Source organism: Miscanthus floridulus, chromosome 6 (genome assembly GCF_019320115.1).
Source record: "Miscanthus floridulus cultivar M001 chromosome 6, ASM1932011v1, whole genome shotgun sequence".
Classification (NCBI taxonomy): domain Eukaryota; kingdom Viridiplantae; phylum Streptophyta; class Magnoliopsida; order Poales; family Poaceae; genus Miscanthus; species Miscanthus floridulus.
This window is the reverse complement of record NC_089585.1, coordinates 101,719,921-101,731,399: the sequence shown is the minus strand read 5'-3', so window position 1 is coordinate 101,731,399 and position 11,479 is coordinate 101,719,921. Positions and strand designations below refer to the sequence as shown.

General features: G+C 49.1%; 1 protein-coding gene across 1 annotated transcript; it reads right to left on the bottom strand.

The window, feature by feature from the left end:
- Positions 1 to 406: 406 nt before the first annotated feature.
- LOC136456437 (vesicle transport v-SNARE 13-like) lies at positions 407 to 5,122 on the bottom strand. The gene is made up of 5 exons (XM_066456304.1): positions 4,778 to 5,122; positions 4,616 to 4,674; positions 4,178 to 4,366; positions 2,621 to 2,791; positions 407 to 773 (listed from the first exon to the last, which is right to left on the bottom strand). The coding sequence occupies exons 1-5, from the start codon at positions 4,869 to 4,871 to the stop codon at positions 621 to 623; spliced, it is 666 nt and encodes a 221-aa protein (XP_066312401.1). The 5' UTR covers positions 4,872 to 5,122; the 3' UTR covers positions 407 to 620.
- Positions 5,123 to 11,479: the final 6,357 nt, after the last annotated feature.

The following is an 11,479-nucleotide window of genomic DNA, read 5'->3' as shown; positions in this document are numbered from 1 at the left end:
AGTAGTATATATAAAATAAGTATAACCATATATTCAAAGTATACTTGCATGCTTAACATACATACTACCCTAGATGGTCTAATATGAACATATACTTTGCCAACATACACTTCGTCGGGCCATATACACCATAAATGTAAAGATATACACATGGGAGTAACTACTCTCTGGGAGTAGAAAATAATTTCCCTATGAGAATATATATTTAATAATGTATCTAACCATGCTAATTTGGTATTACAAATATTGATGTTTTTTTTCTACAAGTTTGGTCAAACTTAAAATAGTGAGTTGGACATAGGACAACTCTAGAAGTTGATTTATTTTGGGTCGGAGGAAGTACATACTGCTCTAGTAACCTCTCTAGTTTAACATGACAGAACAACGTGCGTTAGGCACATGAGACTCAACACCAAGTAAAATTTTTTCACTCTTTAGACAGTTTACATAGTTGGAAGTATATTGACTGTACACAACATGAGCCACGGAAGTTTACAGGTTTGGGGGGGACAAATGATGCTCGGAGAGCCGCGTGTTGCTCAATACACAGCATTCAGACAACTCTTATCACACAATTACTGAACACAAATATGTGGGGGGGAACCTACCTGCAGGCAGGCTTAATGAGCGAGCTTGAAGTAGAGTATGAGAAGGATGGCCAGAACGAGAGCCGTGATAATTCCTCCAATGATCCACTTGTTCCTATCCATCCTCTTTGACATTGCAGCCAGGATCTTCTTGCTCTTGCCAATGTTATCATCAACTCCGTGCAACTATGAGCAAGAGGGTATCAAATCTCAATAATACACACAAATACGAAAGTTCTAACACACGAATGTGCGCGCACAACACAAAGCAGATTAACATACCAAGAATGTACACTATGGTGCAGTATTTTAGCAACACAATTTTGTGATATAGCTTAAAATACATCGGCAGTCCTCAAATTTGTTCAGTTGTGTCAGCTACGTCCCTGAACTATTAATTTGCATATTTGGATCCCTAAACTTACTAGGTGGTTCACTTGGGGTCAATGTTTATGTGTTTACTTAGCATCTACGCAGCATCCATGTCAGCACGTTTTTACAGTTCATCATTCAAACATGATAGCTGATGACAAAAATAAAAGATCCAGTGAGACCCACATGTCATCCCGTAACATCATTTTTCTTTCAGATGTCCATGCTGGCCAGCCACTTCGGCAATCAGAGTGGCACAATTAAGACCCAGATATGCAGATCAATAGTTCAGGGATCTAGGTGACACTGTCAAACAAGTTTGGGGGCCACTGATCTACTTTACTCTTTATATTACCTACTGAACTCATTGCAGCAGCAGAGGTATAATTCTGATATTCAATTTCAACAAGGAACGGGTTACATGTGTTGCATGCACCTTTTTTAACTAAGGATCTTTCCCTTTTTAATGCAATCACCAATCCTTTGCACTAAAATTCCATAGTCATCCATATAGTAAAGACATCACATAATGAAGAACAAAATGCACGCACACCCTCACGAAATGTACTATAAGTCCTACAAGTGTTCAAGAAAATACAACACCAGTCTAAACTTCCTGAAGTACAATATAATCTTTAACTTTTTTGCGATCAAATATAATCTTTAACGTGTGCACAGAAGCACAAGACAGTCTAAATTCCTGAAGTACCACCCTCTGTCCCAAATTATAGGCCGTTTTGGCTTTTCTAAGTACATAGCTTTTGCTATGCACCTAGATATATAATATGTCTAGATATATAAGTTGTGTATCTAGAAAAGCCAAAACGACATATAAATTGGAACAGAGGGAGTACAATCTAATCTTTACTCCAGTTAATGTAGCAAAACAATATTAAGTATCCATATGGGCTAAGTCTTTGGGTATATTCCATCCTTTAAAGGAGACTTGAAAGGATGGAATATCCCCAAAGACTTAGCCTTAGATAGGAGTGCTTGGAAGACAGCTATTCACGTGCCTGAACCTTGATTGCTTCTGCTGGGTTTCAACTCTAGCCTAACCCAACTTGTTTGGGACTTAAAGGCTTTGTTGTTGTTGTTGTTGTTGTATATGGAGTGATGAGATTGAGTCACTTAGGTCACGAATAAAAAAAATCTAGTCTGGATCGTCAAAAAAATAAAAAGGAGAATGGTGATGAGTTATTTGGGAGAGAGATTTCGAGATTGTAGCCCAGCACACCTAACAGAATATTTGTACAACTTTCTAAAACACACAGGAAAGATGCACATCATTATATTAAGGAGAAAAGGGTCCACCGACAACACATAAAACCAGCAAAAAAAAAAAGGAACAAAAAACATAAAGGAAAAAAAAGCACACGCTCAACACCAATACTACACAAATCACTAAGATTTCAACAGTGAACCACAGAAAAAAGATAACTAACATTTAATTTTCATAAAAAAGTTCTGCACAAAACAAAATCCAAGCTGAGCTTGCTATGAATAAAGCCAAGATAGAGCGCAGTCAATGAACTAAATTAGTAGTGCTGTTATATAGGTTATTTTAGCAACAACCATTGCAGCATTTCTACCAGTAAAATCAGAAAACGACCAGAAAGTAAATCTATATAATAGGAAGTGCTGCTGAGACAGGTACATACAGTAGTATGAGCATGTAGTAGTGACTGTCGCTGTTGGTGAAGGTCCTGAAGAATTGAAACACCAAGTTCTTCTGTCTCCAACATAGTTCTTCGGCTCTCTTTAATTCTGTCAGTGGACTGATTCAGTCTTTCAGTTGTCATCATCAATCTCCCCCTCTGATCAGTAGACACCTGAGCCATGGGAGAGTCCCCCAAGTATGACATGAGTAAAAAAAACTGTAAGAAGCCTCAGACAAAAGGCCTCAATAAATCAAACCAGCATAACCAAAATAAATGCAACAGGAATGTAGAGGCAGCAGTCCTATTGTACACTGACATCGAGGAATAAGAAACATAGGTGATCAAATCACTTTACTAGATATTAAACAACATTCCAAAACAACTAATGAGCTTATAGTGCCTTAAGTTCAGCTGGTGCCAGAACTATTTGTATTACTTCAGGAACATTTCTTATGTAAATAGACATTGACAGGTAACTTGCAATAAGGGCAATACTATCATGTGATTTACTTTTGTCAGACTAAGAACAGAAAAGTCATCCATCACATGTAAATTTCTTTTTATAAATGTAATGGTTCTATCTTATTTAGTGACAAACAGAATATTACAGAGATATAGGATGAGACAAAGGATTTCTTGCTTCTATCATGTCTTCCACTGTTTTCATTCATACATTACCAATATGAAATGTTCGCGGTAAGGGTAACCCTATGCTACCAACATCATAAAACTTAAGTGAAGCACAGCTAGTTAAGGGCCACATGAGCCACACAGATGCCAATCTGTGGTGTAGTATAAGGTACAGTATTAAGAATCCAAATCAAAATTTTAAAATATATTATATCAGGATGAAAAGGTGAAACTATCTGATATATCCATCTATGTTCGAATATGCAGCACATATTCCTATAGAACAAAAGTTGTAATCGTGCCATCTAAGCATGTAAATAAGGAAAGCCATAGATTAAACTTGATGGTCAGAAATGCATTTGTGAGAAGTGAGAACATATATAAACATGCTGGCAGGATCCTGCCACAGGGCCACAGTGCTAAAACTTGGATATCCAAAATTGAAAAAAAAAAGAAAGTGAAAGGCCAAAATGTACTGTAGTAAGCCAGCTTGATTTACCAACATGCACATGTAAATCATTCATTGAACTAATTCCTAGTTCACATGTCCCATTGTTACAGTGATGCACAATGTTGCAAGCAAAATGCAACTAAATAACAGATATAGCAGTATCAATCATTTAGACTGTATAACTAATATTCCACCCACCTATATAGGTATAATAATACTGAGGACAAAAAAGAAAAACTATTGATCATTTCAGTACAAACCAAATCACCTGATATGAAATATCACATCCACATTTAAAAGTACAAACACAGATATTTATCAGTTATTTCTAGCTCATAGACATTGGACCTATGACGCTTTTGCTCTGATGCAATCTATGATAAATGCCCTGATGTGATATGTTATGCATTGAAGCATTAAGCATAGCTGAACAATTTGTAGACACAGTCCTGAAAAGGTCCTAGTATTAAGCTCACCGCGAGAGTATCAGCCATTCCAGACTCCAGGAGCTCCTCCCGGGTAGCCTGCCTGGCATTGGGCGCTGATATCCTCTTAAGCTCACTCTTGACGTTGTTAAGGTCAGATTTATACTCCCTCAGCTTTGCAAGCAAACCAGCCTTAACGCTAGGCTGTAGGCTCCTTGCCTCCAGGTCCATCTTCCGAATCTGCAAACACATAAAACGAAAACATAAAATTACTCTCCCCCAAACCCCCAAAATGAAGACCAAGGCACATAAACATCTCACAGCTCCCTCAGAACACCAAAACTGTACCGATGGAAACGAAAAAAATCCCTAATCTCTACTTTTCTACCCGCTCCCCAAATCAATTGAGCAGAACTGAAGGCGTCGATGTCTTATATCCAGTGAGCCAAGGGGATCCCCAGAATAGAATGCGTTGCGGCATCTATTTACCAGCGATTCAGCTTCCTCGATGCCGGATTGGATCTCGGACAGCTTCTGCTTCTTCTTCTCTGCGGATAGGGCCACCGAATCAGATCAAAACAATCAACAAAGCAGGTGTTCCCCAACGAAATCACAAAGGGGGATCATATTAAACATTGGAATCTTGCTTACCTCCATCGAGGGCGGAGGCAGCGGTGCACTTGCGGGAGAGCGAGGCGGACGCCTCGCAGTACTGCCGCTCGTAGCCCTCGAACACCTCGCTCATGGCTGCTGCCCGCGACTCGCTTAGATCTCTTCAAATCCCGTAGCTTAATCGCCCCAGCGAAGACGATCCGACAGCGGCGAGTTCGCGGCCACCGGATCGAGCAGGCGGCAGAGGCGAATTCGACGGGGACTCGATCCGCGTGGCTCCGCGAGGGGAAATTTGGGGGTACCTACGTCTTTGATCGGGTCAGGATTGCCGAGCCCAATGCAAAAGAGATTATCACATTGGCGCTGTTTATTTCTAGAGACTGCGTGGTAGGCCCGGGAGGTGAGTTGTTGTCGTGGGCTTAAGCAAGCGGCCGACGGTACCTTCGGCAGCGGGGACCCGGAACAAACCCAGCTGAACCCGACCGTATATTAGGCACTGTTTGTAGCCTTTTAGCCTATTTATACGCATCGTTTAAACGTGGCTGTTTCTATTTTATCGACTGTTTATCCTATTTAAATGGTCATTTGTCACTGTGTCGGTGTTTCGAGTAAACACTCACGAGTAAATTTATATTATTATGTGTTAGATCTGGATGGTGTGTTAAAAGACACAAGGTTTATACTGGTTTGGGCAGAACGTCTATACGTCCAGTTTGCAGCTGTTGCTCGTGTTATTAGCACTGAAAGGTTCGTAGTAGGGGTTACAAACAGGCGAGAGAGGGACAGGTCCAGTTACTGCTTAGCTGTGTGTTATGTGATGCGTGGCATGTTCTATTTTTTTCGGTCCCCTTAGTGGAGTGCCCTGCCTTTCCTTTTATAGATCAAGAGGAAGCAGGGATTACAAATGGGAGAAAGAAGAAAAACCAGAGACAGAGAAGGTCCTTCGAAGGTGCCGGGTCTTTCTTTTCCTCTAAGTGAGCTCTGCTGACATGGCAGACGGTGCCAAGGATAGCTCCATGCTGGGCGCCTGTCCGTTGATGATGACATGCTCTCGCTTGATCAGCAAGTGGTCATGTCCCATCCCACTCCGACGGGCGGCGCGACGGACCAGGGTGTTGATCCGTGACCCTACGGGGAACGGACGGCGCAGTGACCGCACGTCTGTCACTGTAGAGGATGTGTCTCCTCTTGGACCATAGTGGTTGTCGTATTCTTCCATCAGGATCCATGTCTGACGGCAAATGGCGGCGCCCACAACACTGTAAGACAAATGTCAGCGTCTACAACACTGTTTTGGCTCTGACATGCCTAGAAGGGCTTTAAAGCGCTCGTCTTGTCATATCCTGGTGGTACTTTCCTGTAGGCGTGTAGGGTATGATCCTCGGTATTGCGGTTGACTTGAGTGTCCTACCTTATCTGCGCGCGTAGTTATGAATGAGCAGTACGCAGACGTCGGCACGAGGCGGAGCCAGCCCCCGAACGTTGGGCGAGGCGGAGTCTGCCCTCAGACATCAGGCGAGGCGGAGCCAGCCCCCGGACGTCAGACGAGGCGGAGCCTGCCCTCGGACGTTGGACGAGGCGGAGCCAGCCCCCGGACGTCGGGCGTGGCGAAGCCTACCCTCGGACGTTGGGCGAGGCGGAGCCAGTCCCTGGACGTCGGGCGAGGCAGAGTCTGCCCTCAGACGTCGGGTGAGGCGGAGCCTACCCCCGAGGGTCGGGCGAGGCGGAGCCATCCCCCAGACGATGGGTGAGGCGGTATCTGCCCTTGGACGTTGGGCGAGGCGGAGCAAGCCCCTAGGGATCGGGTGAGACGGAGTCTGCCCTCAGACGTCGGGCGAGACGGTGTCTGCCCTCGGACATCGGGCAAGGCGAAGCCAGCCCCCAGGGATCGGGCGAGGTGGAGTCTGCCCTCAGACGTCGGACGAGGCAGAGCCAGCCCTCGGACGTCGGGCGAGGCAGAGTCAGCTTGGGGCGGGGCCCATGGTCCCAGTGGATGGACGAGGAGTGACCCGGTAAGCGGTGTAGTCACGCTCTTGATTGTGCGGATGAATCAACGTTCGACGATCATTAGCTCCTCCTCTTCGGATACCCTAATATTGGTCCCCGACAGTAGCCCTCGAGCCCCTGATCGATTCGAGTAGAATTGCCAGGGGGATTTTTGACTTGTCAGCGGGTGCACGCGGGCGCACCCAGTGGGTGTAGCCCCCGAGCCTACGGAGGAGTAGGATACTCCTTCGGAGGGTTTTACGAAAGAGAGGATTCTGAGAGCCCTGGCCCTCCATTGTTGCCCATGGCATGCCCTGAAGATGCGATTTCTTCTTCACCGAGGTCAGACCCTTCGCGGGTATGGTCGTGAGATTTGGTGGTTCTTTAGTGGATAGCTTAATTGGGATCCTGGCATCCTATTCGTGGGGATCTGGTCAGTGTCAGCCCGGCTGAGACTCGATCGTGGGCTGAGACTCCCATGGAGCTTGTGCGCCTGAGTTTTGGCCAGTCGTGGGCCCATCCTTTGTTGTAATGGTGCCTTGGGACGGCCGTCAAAACCGTTGATGGGCCAGCCCTTAAACTCCTGGGCCTAGCCAGGCTAGAAGAATGCTTTTTGACCTATATCCTTTTGCTAGTAAAGAGTCCTGGTCTACCCGGGGAGGTGAAACGTCCGACGCGACTTCGGAGGGAAAGGATAGGGATTGGGGGCGCATATCCTGCGTCGTGACATGGTGGCAGATCGTGGCAGGCGTGGAGATCCAGGCGGACGGTTGCCTTCCTCGTATCCATCGCCCCTATAAAACCAAAGGGTTCGCCCCAGGGTTTCATACATTGCCTCCTTGTCTTTACATCTACAACCTCCGCCGCCAATCGCCTAAGCCTCCCGCATCCGCATCTCAGCCATCGTCGAATTCGCATCCACTCACCCCAATCCTCCAATAGAGCTATGGTGCCGCTCCAATATCACCCTCCAGCGCCTGGAGGGCCTCGTTCGCCATGGTTTTCTTTACGAGCGGACTGTCACCGAGGAGTGGCGGCTGCTTGGTGATGAGGACGCGTCATCGCCGCCAGACAGCTATGTCGTGTCCTTTGCTCACTTCCACGAGCGGGGATTCGCCACCCCCGCCCACAAGTTTCTTCGGGGATTACTGCACTACTACAAGGTAGAGCTGCAGAACCTTAATCCCAACAGAATCCAACACATAGCAGCGTTCATCGCCCTGTGTGAGGGGTTCCTAGGGATTAGTCCCCACTTTGACCTATGGCGGTACTTCTTCGCCATCACCCTCCTAAAGAAGTGGGAGAAGAAGCAGGAGCTGAACGTGTTGATGGGATGCACCGGCATTCAACTCTGCAACAACCGGGTCAGCGAGTACCCGCCGATACGTCTATCGACCTCCAACAAGGGGTGGCATTCGCATTGGTTCGACATCAAGAACGACGCAGCCTCCCCCTTGCCAGAGTTCACCGGGCGCCTCATCGAAGAGATCTTGGAATCATGGAGGAGGTGGGGGTCCCAGAGAAAGACAAGAAGAGAATCCAAGACCATCTCGCCGCCATCCAAATCCTGAAGGAGAGGGGTGTGAAGGGGTCAGGGATCATCGGTGCCTACCACACACGGAGGGTGGCGCCGCTGATGATGCGCGTGCTTCCCCTACACATGATGGCGCATGGTGTGTCCCTCGATGGGACGGTGCTCACCGAGGGAGCGCTCTCCCCCTCTGAAGTGGCACATCGTATCAAGGAGGCAATGGAGCCTCCATGGGACGACGCTGGTGCTGTCCTTGATTTTGTGTATCCGGTGTCGGGGCACCCTCCAATGTGGCTGGAACCACGGTATATTGTCCTGGTAAGTTTTCTCTTCCTCGTGCCTTTTTCTTTAATTGGGCTTCTGACCCCTTGATACTGATATTAAGAGTGGGGGACCAACCAAGGAACCTCATCCTCATGAATCTCTTGGCTCCATTGCCGAGGGATCTGTCCATGAGGGCAGCGAACCACGCTAAGGCTGAGCGGCAGAGGAAGACGAAGGAGGACCAGAGGAACAAGAAACAACAAAAATTGTGTGCGTGGGAGCGCGGGGAGGAAACCGACTATGACGATGATGACGACGAGGAAGAAGATGATGAGGTAGTTGCCGACATTGAGTGGGATAACCTAGAGAGCGATGATACACTAAGAGGTATCCACTCGTCCATGTAGGGACCCTTCCCATTTCATGCGGGAGGAAGTGAGTCCGTGAGGCTGGCGGAGGCGGGCCGAACCATCGGCCTGTCCTCAGAACAAGTAGGGGCAGGCGAATCAGTCGCCGCGCTAGAGGTGTCAGTAGAGGGGAGCGGCCCCGCCATCATGCCTCAAGAGTTAGCGAGGGCGGGCAGATCTGCCACCACGCCCGAGGTGCTAGCGGGGGTGGGCGGATCTGTCACCACGCTCGAGGTGCTAGCGGGGGCGAGAGGATCTGCCATCGCACCCAAGGTGCTAGCGAGGGCGAGCGGATCTACCACCATGCCCGAGGTGCTGAGGGAGGGGGTGGCTCCACCACCGTGCCCTCAAGTGCAAGGGAGGCGAGCCCCTTAGCCTGGGAGTAGGGGGTGGGCACCAAACGGCCTCGTCCTAAGGAGGCGGAGTAAGGACCTAGGGGTTTGTCCCCCAAACGTATCCTACGCCCAATGGCGCCAATGTAAGTCATTGACTACTCTATTTTTGTTTGTTTTTCTCGGTTTTCAATGTGACTCACGCCTTTTGTTTCTTGTAGCGTCCTGAGACGGGGCCACTCTTTGGCGCTGGTGCCCAAGAAGGGTGTCGCCATTCCAGTGAGATGTCGGTCGTTGCCTGATGTCACTCTTATTTTGGGTGGGAGCGGAGCCGGTGTCATAGCCTTGTCGGTTGGTCAAACGGACACCGGTGCTGAGGGAACGCCCTCGGAGGTCGCCAAGCAACTGATGATGGAAGCGATTCCGCTGCTGACATCGAAGCGGGCAGAGCTACCACTCGCACTCATGGAGTCGACTGATGTGGGCATGACACTGTTGGTCGAGGCCCCTCTAATGCAGATGGAGGCAGCAGCGACTGTGACAAGCTAGGCATAGCCGGACGTAGCTTTGGCGGTGCCCATGGAAGCAGCACGATCCGCGCCACCGGTGGCCCAAGTGATGGCGCTCGACGTGGGCCAGTCAGAGGGAGGCGAGGCTGAGAGGTCTCTAGGTGCCATGGCGATGGTGGAGGGGACTGGCAGGGAGTCGCCCTTGGCCTTGATGTCGGGGGACAGCCACTCGCCTACGCGGGGCAAGCCACTGCTCCAGTGCATGGATCCGTAAGACCCAATGTCGATATTCTTCTCGCTTGATGATGCTACCGAGAGCATAGAGCAGGAGAGTCTCAACGAGGGGATCTCGGCCATGCTGGAAGCTCTAAACCAGGCTAGGAGCGTCCTGCATGACATCATCATTCCTACTGGCCGGGTATCTTTGTGTTTTGACATTGATCTTCTTTTAGTCCCTTATCGCTTGTAGCCGGGAGAAGTCCCAGTTCCTTCACGAGCAGAACAGGAAATGGGACCACCTTGCTGAAGAGGCCCAGCTGCATGGGGATGTGAGCGCCCAGCTTGCTATCGCCCAACAGTGGGTGGCCGAGCTGACTCCCTTGGTCAAGGAGGTGGCCAGTCTCCGACTACAGGAGGCCGAGGTCTATCGGGACGCAGTGGATGCCAAGAAGGTGTTCCAGGATCTGTCGGCGAGGGCGCGATAGGATGAGGAGGAAGCCGCCAAAGTCCAAAAGGAGCAGGATGAGCTACTCTAGAGGGACACTGAGGCTCACCAGTGGGTCCTTGACCCCCTGGCCAAGGTGGAGAAGGAGCGGGAGCTCAAGCTAGGAGCCAAGGAGAGGTCCATGGCCCTGTAGCAGAAGACGAACCTGTATGCTGAGGTGATGGCCCGGCTGTGCAAGGAGTGCGACAAGCTACGCCATACCATGGAGTGGCTCCGCTTGGAGCATGGTGTGGCCTGCGGGGAGAGTGACTAGGCTGTCCGAGAGTGCGATGAGGCATGGCAGGGGGTTAGCTCCCTCCAGGGCGAGCTTGGAACCATGACAACCTAGAGGTTGGAGGCCGAGAGCATCTCCGCCGGGCTGGCCATGAAGCTCGCCAAGGCATGGAGGCTCCTTCAGGAGGAGAGCGACGAGCACAATCTCCTGCGCGCTGCCCTCGGGGTGGTCTTCAATGACCTAGAGGTGGCGCGGTCGGAGGGAACCAGCTCGCTTGCGGCCCGTGCCATAGATATCACAGTGCGGGTGCGCCAGCTTGAGAGGGAAGCTCTTCGCTCTGGGATTACCCAAGCCTTCGCCATCACCCGCTCCCACTACGCTAACAGTATAGACTTGGAGACAATGAGCCTTGGCTTCGCGCCTAGCTATGAAGCCTCCGAGCTAGATGAAATAGAGAAGGCGGTGGCTCCTATCGCGTGGAGCCTGGCGGACAAAGTTGAAGAGATAGTTCTCACCCAAAGGGGATAGTTAGTCAATTAGGTTGGGTGATCTCGGATAAGCATCATTGTACTCTAGATAATTGCCAATCCTTACGTATCATAAGAACAAATTTGTAACTTCGTTATTTTGTTTTGTTTGATTGAATTTATTTCCTTCCCTTTTTTGCGATAAGAGAAGGCTCACGTATTTTGACCCTTCCGTTCATTAAAACCATAGGGCTCGAGGTGTAAGGGGAAAACTTCGATCACGTTGGTGAGCAAAGACACCGTAGCC